General features: G+C 48.2%; 1 protein-coding gene across 9 annotated transcripts in view; it reads right to left on the bottom strand.

The window, feature by feature from the left end:
• LOC134928403 (RNA-binding protein 12B-B-like) overlaps window positions 1-18,823 on the bottom strand; it is a 171,794-nt gene that overhangs the window by 88,543 nt on the left and 64,428 nt on the right. For 7 of the 9 annotated variants that reach the window (XR_010177913.1, XR_010177912.1, XR_010177914.1 and 4 more), the window contains exon 2: window positions 1,477-3,469. Coding sequence is in view for 1 of the 9 variants with exons in the window: in XM_063924104.1 (XP_063780174.1) it covers window positions 1,497-3,469 (1,973 nt within the window). In the remaining 8 variants the exon portion in view is untranslated. Of the gene's footprint in view, window positions 1-695; window positions 3,470-18,823 lie in introns of those variants that run through there. The other 2 variants (XR_010177919.1, XM_063924104.1) reach the window with 2 other exon arrangements.

The raw sequence follows: 18,823 nt of genomic DNA, 5'->3' as shown, positions 1-18,823 counted from the left end.
ATTTTGAGCAATACAACTGTTATCCCGTTTAGACACCTAGGGGTAAATTTATTAAAGCTTCTAAAACAGAATTGGTGATGTTGCCGATAGCAACCAATCATACGCTGTCTATCATTTCTCTATTGCCTTTTAGAAAATGATAGACAGCATCTGATTGGTTGCTATGGGCAACATCACCAGTTCTCTGTTTTAGAAGCTTTAGTAAATGTACCACCTAGTAGCCACCGGGCTGACATTTTTTCTAGCAACCTCCCGAAGGTGCGAGAAAAAGGTGTGCAAACTCGGGAGTTTGGATGTCAAAAACAGAGTTTAAACAGGTTTAGCAGTTTTAGGCGGCTAAACCCATTCTGTTTGGGCGCAACACGCACGACGTGCATTGGCGGCCAAACACAGTTGAATTGTAACAATTGTTTGGCCGTCTAAAAATGTTTTAGACGCCCAAACAACTGAATCGGCCCCTTTGTGTCTTATGTGCACAAAGGCACAGATGGCTTTCTATCGAACAAAATTGGTCACAGACATGGGAGCCATGGAGATCTTATCTCTGAAGCAAATAAGGTTTGATGCAGCCTATAGGGTCTTCAGCAAATGAGATTTGATGCAGCCTATAGGGTTCATGAAAAGAAGACCCACTGCATACAAAGAAGAAAAAAAAACTTTAGGCAACGACAGTAAAAATAAAAAACTTCTCAATGTTTACTTATGATGATTTATATTGATAATTCTCAGCAACTATATTACATTAAACATTTTAGACAAACTGTGCTTTAAACTAGTAACATTGACAGAACACATTGCAGTAATAACGTTGTAAACAAGATGTTTGAATTTACTAAGCACAGCAGTGTGAGGATACTGAAGAGATCTTTGCAACAAAAAGTAACAAGAACAAAAGCTTGTACTCTGAAAGCGAACAAGATTGGATTCATGTCAAACTTCTCATTCATGCTCTGGACATTTACTCAGGTTTATACATAGTACAAGATCATTACTCTAATCCAGAGTTAGATTATCAAATCTGTGGATAACCTGTTTTAAAGTTACTACTACTCATATACAACTAAAAACACACAGTATATGACTTGATTTTATCTTAGATACTGCTGCTGAAATATATACTTTATTCCTGCACACAAAAAAAAATAATGCATTTTTTTTTTTTAAAGGTAAAAATAATTGAAATTAACGTCAAAATCGATTTTTAACAGATACTGCCTTTCCTGCATACAATAAGAACTTCTAAACAACTGCGGCTAAAAAAATTAATCTGCAACCTATGAGCAGGATGCAAGAAACAAAATTGTTGCTTATCTATTCCTTCTGCTCGTAAACATCATCTGAAACTTAAAGGATTCCTTACAGAATGAAAAAAAAAAAAAATTTCTACAAATCGATTACAAGAATTTATATTCTTGGGGGGGGGGGGGGGGGTCGGGGGGTGTGTGTGTTTAGGGAATACACAAAAAGGGGACTTACCAAGAAAACTTGCTCAGCAATTAAAATAAGCTGAGAAATGCCTGCTTATGGCCAATCTCTTTCTTGTTAAGTGCATTTATAGCAGACACTGCTTCTTTGTAGCTCGACATACGCACAGTTGCTATACCTCTTTCAATGTTTTTCAGATTTACAGAGCTCATTTTGTAGCCATTGAAGAAGTCTAGAATTTCGGCAACAGTAACTGTGCAGGGCAGGTTCCTAATGAACAGTAATGTCACTCTATTGTTTGCAGCCTCTAAGTTGGATTCCTCATTGCAGCCATTCTCAACATCTGAACTCAACAATTCAGATTCACCTGGACGTTCATCAGCGATATCACTCTGTTGCAAAGGGCTTTCAGATTCCAAAACAGGAACGGTCTGTACGGCCTCTACGGATGCCTCGTTGGGAGCCTCTAGGCTGTCCGGTGCCTCATCTTCCGTTTTAGATATGAAAAATGGAATAGGGTCATCGACGTCAAAACGCATCTCTTCCTCCCTGGAATCCAGCGCTGGCATCACTCCACTAGAGTCCAACGATGATGCCACCTCCACCGCCAAACTGGAAGGTGGTTTGTATACAGACTCTGAAGATACATCAGGGGTGTCGTCGGCTTGGGAAACAAGGTTCAGCTCATCTGTATTTTGGGCAGCAGAAATACTTGTAACATTACCGAAAGCTTTCATTTGTTCCTCAGTGATGCGACTCAAAAGGATTTCTGTTCCTAGAAACTTTTTATGGTTTAGTCTTTCGGCCTTGTGTGCTTCTGTTTCATTAGCAAATTTAACCAACACTTCTCCAAGGCCTTGTCCTCTACTATCAAACAATAGGGAAATGTTATCTTCTTTCAAAGAATAACCAGTAAAAAAATTCTTGACATCAGCTTTTGTAATCTCAGCAGGGAAATTTCGCAAAAACATGCAGCGCTTTTCTCGAGAGCTTTGCTTTGTAGATTTCCGAAAATCTGGGTGATCTTTTGCCACTCTAGTTTTCATGCGCTCAATTAGCTCCAACATATTCCTTCTGGAAATAGCCAATATGTTTATTGTATTGCCCTTAAAGGTTTCATTGTTCAAGCTCAACGCTCTTTTATAATCTTTTTGTGTGGTGAACATTGTGAAAGCTTCTTTTGTCCTCCTACCGTCTTTGTCGAGTAAGAATGTAATACGAGAGTCGCTCATGTCGGTATCATAAAATAACTTTTTTATATCCCTTTTTTCAGCTCTGTAACTCAGGTTAATAAGATGCACATAAAATTCACGAATATATGGTGAACTAGCCCTTACCCTCCTATTTCTTGGAGATCTAGACCTTGACCGGGACAATCTTCTCCTATAGCTAGATGAACGCGATGGAGACAACTCCCTTCCTCGAACATTTGAGCTGCCATCATTCTTTATCCACTCTTTCTCATCTGAAAGTTTGAGTGTTACTGATGACTCACAAATGCACCGACTGCTAAATTTGAGCCCTTCAGTAGCATCAGTACTATTTGCAAATTTAACAATACCATTTCCATTCCTGATTCCATTTCCAAATTTCAAGAATATTATGTCGATGACGGGGAGCCCTTTAAAAAAGTCTCGGATGTCCACTTTTGTGGTTTTTAAGGGCATCCCATGTATGTATATATATGAAGGCTTACCGACAGGAACTCTAACATTTGTCCCTGGATAATAAAGAGCACCCATAGACTCATTCCCACCTAGACGGTAGATCTCCAATGCACGCTGCATTTCAGATTCATTGCTGGGTGCTAGATGAATTTGTGAATTCTTTAGAGGACGACCTGACAGGCATAATGCACACCGAGCATCTTCGTAGGTTGCAAATAAAATAAAAGCCTCACCAAATTTTCCACCAGTGATATACACACCTCCCTTGGGAATATTCAATCCATAAAAGAACTGTCGAATGTCAACAGAATCTGCAATAGCAGGAAGCCCCTGCAACCGGATGATTGCTGACATTCTTGGGCCAGGAACAATCATACCTGAAAGAATAGAAAGAAAGAAAGAAAGAAAAAGGGCACAACAATTTGTAGTTTTCTAATGTAACACAATGAACAGTCACTCAATTCAGACCACTTTAATAAAAGTTAGTTCTATGCAATGTCAATAAATAAATCACACCATGCAGTGAACGCAAATACGCGATATGGCGCATATTTTACCCAGAAACGGCCGCCCGGGACTCACATTTAGAAGATGAGCGGGTCCCACAGGACGCGCTTATCTGGATGTGTGTTTGCATCGATCGCGCCAACAGGTCAGCAGAACGCAGGAGGTGACTGGCTGTTTCCTTAGCCAATCACCTCCTGTAGTCTCCAGCCAATCACAGCCTGCAGTGTCTCCCGCCAGTTCGCCAGCTTTGAATCCTGCTCCCCTCCTCCACGCTGACCCAGGCCCCGCCGCCAGCACATGAATCCGTGCGGCAGCGCTGACAGACTGGCCCCGCTCATCCGACTCCTCCCAGCTGCATGCTCCGCCGCCAGCACCAAGCGACCGGCCATGCGCACCAGGCACCTCCTCTGCGACGGTGAGTAGCGCTCCGTATCTGCCTCCCTCCTCCTCAGCGGCATGTGTGCCAGGGCTGCAGTAGGCTGCGTGTGGTCGTTGGTGAATGGTCTTGCTGAAGGTTTCATGTGATGGGGGGGGGGGGGGGGGGGGTTTGGGTGCTGGAGGTCATAAGTGGTTGGCGCAGTGTGCCTCAGTGCTGTGCCTGGCGCAGTGTGTACAACAACGTGCTGTGCCTGGCGCAGTGTGTACAACAACGTGCTGTGCCTGGCGCATTGTGTACAACAACGTGCTGTACCTGGCGCATTGTGTATAATAACGTGCTGGTGTATAATAACGTGCTGTACCTGGCGCATTGTGTATAATAACGTGCTGTACCTGGAGCATTGTGTATAATAACGTGCTGTACCTGGAGCATTGTGTATAATAACGTGCTGTACCTGGAGCAAAGTGTATAACGTGCTCTACCTGGCGCATTGTTTATAATAATGTGCTCTACCTGGCGCATTGTTTATAATAACGTGCTCTACCTGGCGCATTGTTTATAATAACGTGCTCTACCTGGCGAATTGTTTATAATAAGAATTTACTTACCGATAATTCTATTTCTCATAGTCCGTAGTGGATGCTGGGGACTCCGTAAGGACCATGGGGAGTAGCGGCTCCGCAGGAGACTGGGCACAAAGTAAAAAGCTTTAGGACTACCTGGTGTGCACTGGCTCCTCCCCCTATGACCCTCCTCCAAGCCTCAGTTAGGATACTGTGCCCGGACGAGCGTACACAATAAGGAAGGATTTTGAATCCCGGGTAAGACTCAAACCAGCCACACCAATCACACCGTACAACTTGTGATCTGAACCCAGTTAACAGCATGATAACAAAGGAGCCTCTGAAAAAATGGCTCACAACAATAATAACCCGATTTTTGTAACAATAACTATGTACAAGTATTGCAGACAATCCGCACTTGGGATGGGCGCCCAGCATCCACTACGGACTATGAGAAATAGAATTATCGGTAAGTAAATTCTTATTTTCTCTAACGTCCTAAGTGGATGCTGGGGACTCCGTAAGGACCATGGGGATTATACCAAAGCTCCCAAACGGGCGGGAGAGTGCGGATGACTCTGCAGCACCGAATGAGAGAACTCCAGGTCCTCCTCAGCCAGGGTATCAAATTTGTAGAATTTAGCAAACGTGTTTGCCCCTGACCAAGTAGCTGCTCGGCAAAGTTGTAAAGCCGAGACCCCTCGGGCAGCCGCCCAAGATGAGCCCACTTTCCGTGTGGAATGGGCTTTTACAGATTTTGGCTGTGGCAGGCCTGCCACAGAATGTGCAAGCTGAATTGTACTACAAATCCAACGAGCAATCGTCTGCTTAGAAGCAGGAGCACCCAGCTTGTTGGGTGCATACAGGATAAACAGCGAGTCAGATTTTCTGACTCCAGCCGTCCTGGAAACATATATTTTCAGGGCCCTGACTACGTCTAGCAACTTGGAATCCTCCAAGTCCCTAGTAGCCGCAGGCACCACAATAGGCTGGTTTAAGTGAAATGCTGAAACCACTTTAGGAAGAAATTGAGGCCGAGTCCTCAATTCTGCCCTATCCGTATGAAAAATTAGGTAAGGGCTTTTATAGGATAAAGCCGCCAATTCTGATACACGCCTGGCTGAAGCCAGGGCTAACATCATTACCACTTTCCATGTGAGATATTTTAAGTCCACAGTGGTGAGTGGTTCAAACCAATGTGATTTTAGGAATCCCAAAACTACATTGAGATCCCAAGGTGCCACAGGAGGCACAAAAGGAGGCTGTATATGCAGTACCCCCTTGACAAACGTCTGAACTTCAGGAACTGAAGCTAGTTCTTTTTAGAAGAATATTGACAGGGCCGAAATTTGAACCTTAATGGACCCTAATTTTAGGCCCATAGACAGTCCTGTTTGCAGGAAATGCAGGAAACGACCCAGTTGAAATTCCTCTGTAGGGGCCTTCCTGGCCTCACACCACGCAACATATTTACGCCAAATACGGTGATAATGTTGCACAGTTACATCCTTCCTGGCTTTGATCAGGGTAGGGATGACTTCATCCGGAATGCCTTTTTCCTTCAACCGCCATGCCGTCAAACGCAGCCGCGGTAAGTCTTGAAACAGACATGGTCCCTGCTGGAGCAGGTCCATTCTTAGAGGTAGAGGCCACGGGTCTTCCGTGAGCATCTCTTGAAGTTCCGGGTACCAAGTCCTTCTTGGCCAATCCGGAGCCACGAGTATAGTCTTTACTCCTCTCCTTCTTATGATTCTCAATACCTTGGGTCTGAGAGGCAGAGGAGGGAACACATACACTGATCGGTACACCCACTGTGTTACCAGAGCGTCCACAGCTATTGCCTGAGGGTCCCTTGACCTGGCGCAATATCTGTCCAGTTTTTTGTTGAGGCGGGACGCCATCATGTCCACCTTTGGTTTTTCCCAACGGTTCACAATCATGTGGAAGACTTCTGGGTGAAGTCCCCACTCCCCCGGGTGGAGATCGTGTCTGCTGAGGAAGTCTGCTTCCCAGTTGTCCACTCCCGGAATGAACACTGCTGACAGTGCTATCACATGATTTTCCGCCCAGCGAAGAATCCTTGCAACTTCCGTCATTGCCCTCCTGCTTCTTGTGCCGCCCTGTCTGTTTACGTGGGCGACTGCCGTGATGTTGTCCGACTGGATCAACACCGACTGACCCTGAAGCAGAGGCCTTGCCTGACTCAGGGCATTGTAAATGGCCCTTAGTTCCAGGATATTTATGTGAAGTGACGTTTCCATGCTTGACCACAAGCCCTGGAAATTTTTTCCCTGTGTGACTGCTCCCCAGCCTCTCAGGCTGGCATCCGTGGTCACCAGGACCCAATCCTGAATGCCGAATCTGCGGCCCTCTAGGAGATGAGCACTCTGTAACCACCACAGGAGAGACACCCTTGTCCTTGGAGACAGGGTTATCCGCTGATGCATTTGAAGATGCGATCGAGACCATTTGTCCAGCAGATCCCACTGAAAAGTTCTTGTGTGGAATCTGCCGAATGGAATCGCTTCGTAAGAAGCCACCATCTTTCCCAGGACCTTTGTGCATTGATGCACTGACACCTGGCCTGGTCTTAGGAGGTTCCTGACTAGGTCGGATAACTCCCTGGCTTTCTCCTCCGGGAGAAACACCTTTTTCTGTACTGTGTCCAGAATCATCCCTAGGAACAGCAGACGTGTTGTTGGAATCAGCTGTGATTTTGGGATATTTAGAATCCACCCGTGCTGACGCAGCACTACCTGAGATAGTGCTACACCGACCTCTAACTGTTCCCTTGACCTTGCCCTTATCAGGAGATCGTCCAAGTAAGGGATAATTAAGACGCCTTCTCTTCGAAGGAGAATCATCATTTCGGCCATTACCTTGGTAAAGACCCGGGGTGCCGTGGACAATCCAAACGGCAGCGTCTGAAACTGATAATGACAGTTCTGTACCACAAACCTGAGGTACCCTTGGTGAGAAGGGCAAATTGGGACATGGAGGTAAGCATCCTTGATGTCCAGAGACACCATATAGTCCCCTTCTTCCAAGTTCGCTATCACTGCTCTGAGTGACTCCATCTTGAACTTGAACCTTCTTATGTAAGTGTTCAAGGATTTCAGATTTAAAATGGGTCTCACCGAGCCGTCCGGCTTCGGTACCACAAACAGTGTTGAATAATACCCCTTTCCCTGTTGTAGGAGGGGTACCTTGATTATCACCTGCTCAGAATACAGCTTGTGAATAGCTTCCAAAACAGCCTCCCTGTCGGAGGGAGACGTTGGTAGAGCAGACTTCAGGAACCGGCGAGGGGGAGATGTCTCGAATTCCAATTTGTACCCCTGAGATACTACCTGCAGGATCCAGGGGTCCACTTGCGAGTGAGCCCACTGCGCGTTGAAATTTTTGAGACGTGCCCCCACCGTGCCTGAGTCCGCTTGTAAAGCCCCAGCGTCATGCTGAAGCTTTTGCCGGAGCGGGGGAGGGCTTCTGCTCCTGGGAAGGGGCTGCCTGGTGCAGTCTTTTCCCTCTTCCTCTGCCCCGGGGCAAAAAGGAGTGGCCTTTTGCCCGCTTGCCCCTATGGGAACGAAAGGACTGATTTTGAAAAGACGGTGTCTTCTTCTGCTGAGAGGTGACCTGGGGTAAAAAGGTGGATTTTCCAGCAGTTGCCGTGGCCACCAGGTCCGATAAACCGACCCCAAATAATTCCTCTCCTTTATACGGCAATACTTCCATATGCCGTTTGGAATCCGCATCCCCTGACCACTGTCGCGTCCATAAGGCTCTTCTGGCCGAAATGGACATCGCACTTACTCTAGATGCCAGGGTGCAAATATCCCTCTGTGCATCTCGCATATATAGTAATGCATCCTTTAAATGCTCTATAGTTAATAATATACTGTCCCTATCCAGGGTATCAATATTTTCAGTCAGGGAATCTGACCAAGCCACCCCAGCACTGCACATCCAGGCTGAGGCAATCGCTGGTCGCAGTATAACACCAGTATGTGTGTATATACCTTTAAGGATATTTTCCAGCCTTCTATCGGCTGGTTCCTTGAGGGCGGCCGTATCTGGAGACGGTAACGCCACTTGTTTTGATAAGCGTGTGAGCGCCTTATCTACCCTAGGGGGTGTTTCCCAACGTGCCCTAACCTCTGGCGGGAAAGGATATAGTGCCAATAATTTATTTGAAATCAGCAGTTTTTTTATCGGGGGAAACCCACGCTTTATCACACACCTCATTTAATTCATCTGACTCAGGAAAAACCACAGGCAGTTTTTTCACACCCCACATAATACCCTTTTTTGTGGTACTTGTAGTGTCAGAAATGTTCAACGCCTCTTTCATGGCCGTGATCATGTAACGTGTGGCCCTACTGGACATTACGTTTGTTTCCTCGCCGTCGACACTGGATTCAGTATCCGTGTCTGGGTCTGTGTCGACTACCTGAGGTAGCGGGCGTTTTAGCGCCCCTGACGGTGTCTGAGACGCCTGGACTGGCACTAATTGATTTGCCGGCTGTCTCATGTCGTCAACAGTTTTTTGCAAAGTGCTGACACTGTCACGCAATTCTTTAAACACTACCATCCAGTCAGGTGTCGACTCCCTAGGGGGTGACATCACTAACACAGGCAATTGCTCTGCTTCCACATCATTTTCCTCCTCATACATGTCGACACAATCGTACCGACACCCAGCACACACACAGGGAATGCTCTGATAGAGGACAGGACCCCACTAGCCCTTTGGGGAGACAGAGGGAGATTTGCCAGCACACACCAGAGCGCTATATATGTATAGGGATAACCTTATATAAGTGTTACTCCCTAAAATAGCTGCTTATATTATTATTTTGCCAAATAGTGCACCCCCTTCTCTTGTTTTACCCTGTTACCGTATGTAGGACTGCAGGGGAGAGTCAGGGAGCTGTCCTTCCAGCGGAGCTGTGAGGGAAAATGGCGCTTGTGTGCTGAGGAGATAGGCTCCGCCCCCTTCACGGCGGCCTTTTCTCCCGCTTTTTTTCTGGAAAACTGGCAGGGGTGAAATGCATCCATATAGCCCAGGAGCTATATGTGATGTATTTCTTTAGCCACATAAGGTTTTAAACATGTTTCATTGCATCTCAGGGCGCTCCCCCCCCAGCGCCCTGCACCCTCAGTGACCGGAGTGTGATGTGTGCAGAGAGCAATGGCGCACAGCTGCAGTGCTGTGCGCTACCTTATCTGAAGACAGGGACGTCTTCTGCCGCCGCTTTCTCCGGACCTCTTCGCTCTTCTGGCTCTGTAAGGGGGCCGGCGGCGCGGCTCCGGGACCCATCCAGGCTGAACCTGTGATCGTCCCTCTGGAGCTAATGTCCAGTAGCCAAGAAGCCCAATCCACTCTGCACGCAGGTGAGTTCGCTTCTTCTCCCCTTAGTCCCGCGCTGCAGTGAGCCTGTTGCCAGCAGGACTCACTGAAAATAAAAAAACCTAATTATACTTTTACCTCTAAGCAGCTCAGGAGAGCCACCTAGATTGCACCCTTCTCGGCCGGGCACAAAATCTTAACTGAGGCTTGGAGGAGGGTCATAGGGGGAGGAGCCAGTGCACACCAGCTAGTCCTAAAGATTTTACTTTGTGCCCAGTCTCCTGCGGAGCCGCTATTCCCCATGGTCCTTAAGGGAGTCCCAGCATCCACTAGGACGTCAGAGAAACTACGGGTAGTTTTTTCACACCCCACATAATACCCTTTTTTGTGGTACTTGTAGTATCAGAAATGTTCAAAACCTCCTTCATTGCCGTGATCATGTAACGTGTAGCCCTACTGGAAAATACGTTTGTTTCTTCACCGTCGACACTGGAGTCAGTGTCCGTGTCTGTATCGACCTGATGTAACGGGCGCTTTAGAGCCCCTGACGGTGTTTGAGACGCCTGTATTAACTGATTATCCGGCTGTCTCATGTCGTCAACAGACTTTTGTAAAGTGCTGACACTATCACGTAATTCTTTCCATAAGATCATCCAGTCAGGTGTCGACTCCCTAGAGGGTGACATCACTAACACAGGCAATTGCTCCGCCTCCACACCATTTTCCTCCTCATACATGTCGACACAACGTACCGACACACCGCACACACACAGGGAATGCTCTGATAGAGGACAGGACCCCACTAGCCCTTTGGGGAGACAGAGGGAGAGTTTGCCAGCACACACCAGAGCGCTATATATATACACAGGGATAACCTTATATAAGTGTTTTTCCCTAATATAGCTGCTGTATATCTTTATATGCCAATTTTATGCCCCCCCTCTCTTGTTTTACCCTGTTTCTGTAGTGCAGGACTGCAGGGGAGAGTCAGGGAGCCTTCCTCCAACGGAGCTGTGAGGAAAAAATGGCGCCAGTGTGCTGAGGAGATAGGCTCCGCCCCCTTTTCGGCGGCCTTTCTCCCGCTTTTTTATTGTAATTTAGGCAGGGGTTAAATACATCCATATAGCCCAGGAGCTATATGTGATGTATTTTTAGCCAAAAAAAGGTATTTCTATTGCGTCTCAGGGCGCCCCCCCCCCCCAGCGCCCTGCACCCTCAGTGACCGGAGTGTGAAGTGTGCTGAGAGCAATGGCGCACAGCTGCGGTGCTGTGCGCTACCTTAATGAAGACAGGACGTCTTCTGCCGCCGATTTTCCGGACTCTTCAGTCTTCTGGCTCTGTAAGGGGGACGGCGGCGCGGCTCCGGGACCCATCCATGGCTGGGCCTGTGATCGTCCCTCTGGAGCTAATGTCCAGTAGCCTAAGAAGCCCAATCCACTCTGCACGCAGGTGAGTTCGCTTCTTCTCCCCTTAGTCCCTCGATGCAGTGAGCCTGTTGCCAGCAGGTCTCACTGAAAGTAAAAAAAAAAAAAAACCTACTTTAAACTTTTTCTCTAAGCAGCTCAGGAGAGCCACCTAGATTGCACCCTTCTCGTTCGGGCACAAAATCTTAACTGAGGCTTGGAGGAGGGTCATAGTGGGAGGAGCCAGTGCACACCAGGTAGTCCTAAAGCTTTTTACTTTGTGCCCAGTCTCCTGCGGAGCCGCTACTCCCCATGGTCCTTACGGAGTCCCCAGCATCCACTTAGGACGTTAGAGAAAATAACGTGCTCTACCTGGCGCATTGTGTATAATAACGTGCTGGTGTATAATAACATGCTGTACCTGGAGCATTGTGTATAATAACGTGCTGTACCTGGAGCATTGTGTATAATAACGTGCTGTACCTGGAGCAAAGTGTATAACGTGCTCTACCTGGCGCATTGTGTATAATAACGTGCTGTACCTGGAGCATTGTGTATAATAACGTGCTGTACATGGAGCAGTGTGTATAATAACGTGCTGTACCTGGAGCAAAGTGTATAATGTGCTCTACCTGGCGCATTGTTTATAATAATGTGCTCTACCTGGCGCATTGTTTATAATAATGTGCTCTACCTGGCGCATTGTGTATAATAACGTGCTCTACCTGGCACATTGTGTATAATAACGTGCTCTACCTGGCACATTGTGTATAACAACATGCTCTACCTGGCGCATTGTGTACAATAACGTGCTCTACCTGGCGCAATGTGTACAATAACGTGCTCTACCTGGCGCAATGTGTATAATAACGTGCTCTACCTGGCGCAATGTGTATAACGTGCTGTACCAGGAGCAATATGTATAACGTGCTCTATCTGGCACAGTGTGTATAGGAGGTTCTACCTGCCGCTGTGTGTATAGGAGGTTCTACCTGGCGCAGTGTGCATAGGAGGTTCTACCTGGCGCAGTGTGCATAGGAGGTTCTACCTGGCGCAGTGTGTATAGGAGGTTCTACCTGGCGCAGTGTGCATAGGAGGTTCTACCTGGCGCAGTGTGCATAGGAGGTTCTACCTGGCGCAGTGTGCATAGGAGGTTCTACCTGGCGCAGTGTGCATAGGAGGTTCTACCTGGCGCAGTGTGCATAGGAGGTTCTACCTGGTGCAGTGTGCATAGGAGGTTCTACCTGGTGCAGTGTGCATAGGAGGTTCTACCTGGTGCAGTGTGCATAGGAGGTTCTACCTGGTGCAATGTATATAAGCGGCACTACTGTGTGGTGTAATGTGAATTGGCACTAATATGTGGTCACGCCCCTTCCCTATAAAGCCACGCCCCTAAAATTTTGCAACGCGCCTACGGCGCGCACTGCCAATACTTTGCCATCTGGGTGGTGGAACACCAATTCACTTTCTGACTAAGGGCACCAAAATGTCTAGTTACACGTCTGGTGCAGGGTGTCCTGCATGCTACACAGCCCAGCAGCATTGTCACCCCATCACCACACCTTGCAACTTTTGTAGTGTCTAAACAAGATTAAGATTAATAAGAACCTTCATTCGGATGGGACCCAGAAAAATACCGGTAGGACCCCAATATTTAAAAAAGTGTGGGGTCCCTGGGACCCACTTTTTTTTGGGCTAAGCGCGATCACTGCCATGTCTATTTGCTGTGTTATAGAATAGCAAGATAGCTGCACATAGGACAAACAAGATCTCATTCAAACGGGGGGGGGGGGGGAGTTCAATTGTTTAATGGGCACCCGCCACAGTACAACTGTGCTGCCATATGGGCCCACATACTGCCAGCCACCCGTGCTGGCGAGCTGAAATGAGCAAAGTGACCTGTTTGGCCATCCAGATGGCACTTTTACAGGTAACGCCCATAATTTTGGTCGGCTTTAGCCAATCAGCGTGCTAAAGAAAAAATAAGATTTTACTTACCGATAAATCTATTTCTCGTAGTCCGTAGTGGATGCTGGGGACTCCGTCAGGACCATGGGGATTAGCGGCTCCGCAGGAGACAGGGCACAAAAATAAAGCTTTAGGATCAGGTGGTGTGCACTGGCTCCTCCCCCTATGACCCTCCTCCAAGCCTCAGTTAGGATACTGTGCCCGGACGAGCGTACACAATAAGGAAGGATTTTGAATCCCGGGTAAGACTCATACCAGCCACACCAATCACACCGTACAACTTGTGATCTGAACCCAGTTAACAGTATGACAAACGTAGGAGCCTCTGAACAGACGGCTCACAACAATAACAACCCGATTTTTTTGTAACAATAACTATGTACAAGTATTGCAGACAATCCGCACTTGGGATGGGCGCCCAGCATCCACTACGGACTACGAGAAATAGATTTATCGGTAAGTAAAATCTTATTTTCTCTGACGTCCTAGTGGATGCTGGGGACTCCGTCAGGACCATGGGGATTATACCAAAGCTCCCAAACGGGCGGGAGAGTGCGGATGACTCTGCAGCACCGAATGAGAGAACTCCAGGTCCTCTTTAGCCAGGGTATCAAATTTGTAGAATTTTACAAACGTGTTCTCCCCCGACCACGTAGCTGCTCGGCAGAGTTGTAATGCCGAGACCCCTCGGGCAGCCGCCCAGGATGAGCTCACCTTCCTTGTGGAATGGGCCTTGACAGATTTAGGCTGTGGCAGGCCTGCCACAGAATGTGCAAGTTGAATTGTGCTACAAATCCAACGAGCAATCGTCTGCTTAGAAGCAGGAGCACCCAACTTGTTGGGTGCATACAGTATAAACAGCGAGTCAGATTTTCTGACTCCAGCCGTCCTTGAAATATATATTTTCAATGCCCTGACAACGTCCAGCAACTTGGAATCCTCCAAATCGCTAGTAGCCGCAGGCACCACAATAGGCTGGTTCAGGTGAAACGCTGACACCACCTTAGGCAGAAACTGAGGACGCGTCCGCAGTTCTGCCCTGTCCGAATGGAAAATCAGATATGGGCTTTTATACGATAAAGCCGCCAATTCTGACACTCTCCTGGCTGAAGCCAGGGCCAGTAGCATGGTTACTTTCCATGTAAGATATTTCAAATCCACCGATTTGAGTGGCTCAAACTAATGGGATTTGAGAAAATCCAAAACTACATTAAGGTCCCACGGAGCCACTGGGGGCACAACCGGGGGCTGTATATGTAGTACTCCTTTTACAAAAGTCTGGACTTCAGGAACTGAAGCCAATTCTTTCTGGAAGAAAATCGACAGGGCCGAAATTTGAACCTTAATGGACCCCAATTTGAGGCCCATAGACAATCCTGTTTGCAGGAAATGTAGGTATCGACCCAATTGAAATTCCTCCGTGGGGGCGTTCCTGGCCTCACACCACGCAACATATTTTCTCCAAATGCGGTGATAATGTTGTGCAGTCACCTCCTTCCTGGCTTTTACCAGTGTAGGAATGACCTCTTCCGGAATGCCTTTTTCCCTTAGAATTCGGCGTTCAACCGCCATGCCGTCAAACGCAGCCGCGGTAAGTCTTGGAATAGACACGGTCCCTGCTGAAGCAGGTCCCGTCTTAGAGGTAGAGGCCACGGATCTTCCGTGAGCATCTCCTGAAGTTCCGGGTACCAAGTTCTTCTTGGCCAATCCGGAGCCACGAGTATCGTTCTTACTCCCCTTTGCCGTATAATTCTCAGTACTTTTGGTATGAGAGGCAGAGGAGGAAACACATACACTGACTGGAACACCCACGGTGTTACCAGAGCGTCCACAGCTATTGCCTGAGGGTCTCTTGACCTGGCGCAATACCTGTCCAGTTTTTTGTTGAGGCGAGACGCCATCATATCCACCTTTGGTTTTTCCCAACGGTTCACAATCATGTGGAAGACTTCTGGATGAAGTCCCCACTCTCCCGGGTGTAGATCGTGTCTGCTGAGGAAGTCTGCTTCCCAGTTGTCCACTCCCGGAATGAACACTGCTGACAGTGCTATCACATGATCTTCCGCCCAGCGAAGAATCCTTGCAGCTTCTGCCATTGCTCTCCTGCTTCTTGTGCCGCCCTGTCTGTTTACGTGGGCGACTGCCGTGATGTTGTCCGACTGGATCAACACCGGCTGACCCTGAAGCAGGGGTTTTGCCAGGCTTAGAGCATTGTAAATCGCTCTTAGCTCCAGTATATTTATGTGAAGAGACATCTCCAGGCTTGACCATACTCCCTGGAAGTTTCTTCCCTGTGTGACCGCTCCCCAGCCTCTCAGACTGGCATCCGTGGTCACCAGGACCCAGTCCTGTATGCCGAATCTGCGGCCCTCTAACAGATGAGCACTCTGCAACCACCACAGAAGAGACACCCTTGTCCGTGGCGATAAGGTTATCCGCTGATGCATCTGCAGATGCGATCCGGACCATTTGTCCAGCAGATCCCACTGAAAAGTTCGTGCGTGGAATCTGCCGAATGGAATCGCTTCGTAAGAAGCCACCATCTTTCCCAGGACTCTTGTGCATTGATGCACAGACACTTTCCCTGGTTTTAGGAGGTTCCTGACAAGTTCGGATAACTCCCTGGCTTTCTCCTCCGGAAGAAACACCTTTTTCTGAACCGTGTCCAGAATCATTCCCAGGAACAGCAGACGTGTCGTCGGGGTCAATTGAGATTTTGGAAAATTCAGAATCCACCCGTGCTGTTGCAGCACTACTTGGGTTAGTGCTACTACGTCCCCCAGCTGTTCCCTGGACCTTGCCCTTATCAGGAGATCGTCCAAGTAAGGGATAATTAATACGCCTTTTCTTCGCAGAAGAATCATCATTTCGGCCATTACCTTGGTAAAGACCCGAGGTGCCGTGGACAATCCAAACGGCAGCGTCTGAAACTGATAATGAATGACAGTTTTGCACCACGAACCTGAGGTACCCTTGATGTGAAGGGCAAATTGGGACATGCAGGTAAGCATCCTTGATGTCCAGGGACACCATAAAGTCCCCTTCTTCCAGATTCGCTATCACTGCTCTGAGTGACTCCATCTTGAACTTGAATTTTTGTATGTACAGGTTCAAAGATTTCAGATTTAGAATAGGTCTTACCGAGCCGTCCGGCTTCGGTACCACAAATAGTGTGGAATAATACCCCTTTCCCTGTTGTAGGAGGGGTACCTTGACTATCACCTGCTGAGAATACAGCTTGTGAATGGCTTCCAATACCGTCGCCCTGTCTGAGGGAGACGTTGGCAGAGCAGACTTTAGGAACCGGCGAGGGGGAGACTTCTCGAATTCCAACCTGTAACCCTGAGATACTATCTGCAGGATCCAGGGGTCCACCTGTGAGTGAGCCCACTGTGCGCTGAAATTCTTGAGTCGACCCCCCACCGCCCCTGAGTCCGCTTGTAAAGCCCCAACGTCATGCTGAGGGCTTTGCAGAAGCCGGGGGGGGGGGGGCTTCTGCTCCTGGGAAGAAGCTGCTTGGTGCACTCTCTTACCCTTTCCTTTGCCTCGGGGCAAATATGACTGTCCTTTCGCCCGCTTGTTCCTATAGGAACGAAAGGACTGCGGCTGAAAAGACGGTGTCTTTTTCTGTTGGGAGGGGACCTGAGGTAAAAAGGTGGATTTCCCGGCTGTTGCCGTGGCCACCAAATCCGATAGACCGACCCCAAATAATTCCTCCCCCTTATACGGCAATACTTCCATATGCCGTTTGGAATCCGCATCACCTGACCATTGTCGCGTCCATAAACTTCTTCTGGCAGATATGGACATCGCACTTACTCTCGATGCCAGAGTGCAAATATCCCTCTGAGCATCTCGCATATAAAGAAAAGCATCCTTTAATTGCTCTAAAGTCAATAAAATACTGTCCCTATCTAGGGTATCAATATTTTCAGTCAGGGAATCCGACCAAACCACCCCAGCACTGCACATCCATGCAGAGGCGATGGCTGGTCGCAGTATAACACCAGTATGAGTGTATATACTTTTCAGGGTAGTTTCCAGCCTCCTATCCGCTGGATCCTTGAGGGCGGCCGTTTCAGGAGACGGTAACGCCACTTGTTTTGATAAGCGTGTGAGCGCCTTATCCACCCTAGGGGGTGTTTCCCAGCGCGCCCTAACCTCTGGCGGGAAAGGATATAATGCCAATAACTTCTTCGAAATTAGCAGTTTTCTATCGGGGTTAACCCACGCTTCATCACACACTTCATTCAATTCGTCTGATTCAGGAAAAACTACAGGTAGTTTTTTCAGACCCCACATAATACCCCTTTTTGTGGTACATGCAGTATCAGAGATATGCAAAGCCTCCTTCATTGCCGTGATCATATAACGTGTGGCCCTACTGGAAAATACGTTTGTTTCTTCACCGTCGACACTAGATTCGGTGTCCGTGTCTGGGTCTGTGTCGACCGACTGAGGTAAAGGGCGTTTTACAGCCCCTGACGGTGTCTGAGACGCCTGTACAGGTACTAACTGGTTTGCCGGCCGTCTCATGTCGTCAACTGATTTTTGTAATGTGCTGACATTATCACGTAATTCCATAAACAAAGCCATCCATTCCGGTGTCGACTCCCTAGGGGGTGACATCACCATTACCGGCAATTGCTCCGCCTCCACACCAACATCGTCCTCATACATGTCGACACACACGTACCGACACACAGCAGACACACAGGGAATGCTCTTATCGAAGACAGGACCCCACTAGCCCTTTGGGGAGACAGAGGGAGAGTTTGCCAGCACACACCCAAGCGCTATAAATATATAGGAACAACCCTATAGAAGTGTTGTCTCCCTTATAGCAGCTTAATATATCAAAAAACGCCAAAAAAGTGCCCCCCCCTCTCTGTTTTACCCTGTTTCTGTAGTGCAGTGCAGGGGAGAGTCCTGGGAGCCTTCCTCGCAGCGGAGCTGAGCAGGAAAATGGCGCTGTGTGCTGAGGAGATAGGCCCCGCCCCCTATTTCGGCGGGCTCTTCTCCGATGTTTGTGAGACCTGGCAGGGGTTAAATACATCCATATAGCCCCAGGGGCTATATGTGATGTATTTTTTAGCCAGAACAAGGTATTCTCATTGCTGCCCAGGGCGCCCCCCGCAGCGCCCTGCACCCTCAGTGACCGCTGGTGTGAAGTGTGTGACAACAATGGCGCACAGCTGCAGTGCTGTGCGCTACCTCATGAAGACTGAAAAGTCTTCTGCCGCCGGTTTCTGGACCTCTTCACTTTTCGGCATCTGCAATGGGGTCGGCGGCGCGGCTCCGGGACCGGACTCCATGGCTGGGCCTGTGTTCGATCCCTCTGGAGCTAATGGTGTCCAGTAGCCTAAGAAGCCAATCCATCCTGCACGCAGGTGAGTTCACTTCTTCTCCCCTAAGTCCCTCGTTGCAGTGAGCCTGTTGCCAGCAGGACTCACTGTAAAATAAAAAAACCTAAAAACTTTTTCTAAGCAGCTCTTTAGGAGAGCCACCTAGATTGCACCCTGCTCGGACGGGCACAAAAACCTAACTGAGGCTTGGAGGAGGGT

Source organism: Pseudophryne corroboree, chromosome 5 (genome assembly GCF_028390025.1).
Source record: "Pseudophryne corroboree isolate aPseCor3 chromosome 5, aPseCor3.hap2, whole genome shotgun sequence".
Classification (NCBI taxonomy): domain Eukaryota; kingdom Metazoa; phylum Chordata; class Amphibia; order Anura; family Myobatrachidae; genus Pseudophryne; species Pseudophryne corroboree.
Note: the sequence above shows the minus strand (reverse complement) of the source record. Positions and strands in the feature narration are given on the sequence as shown.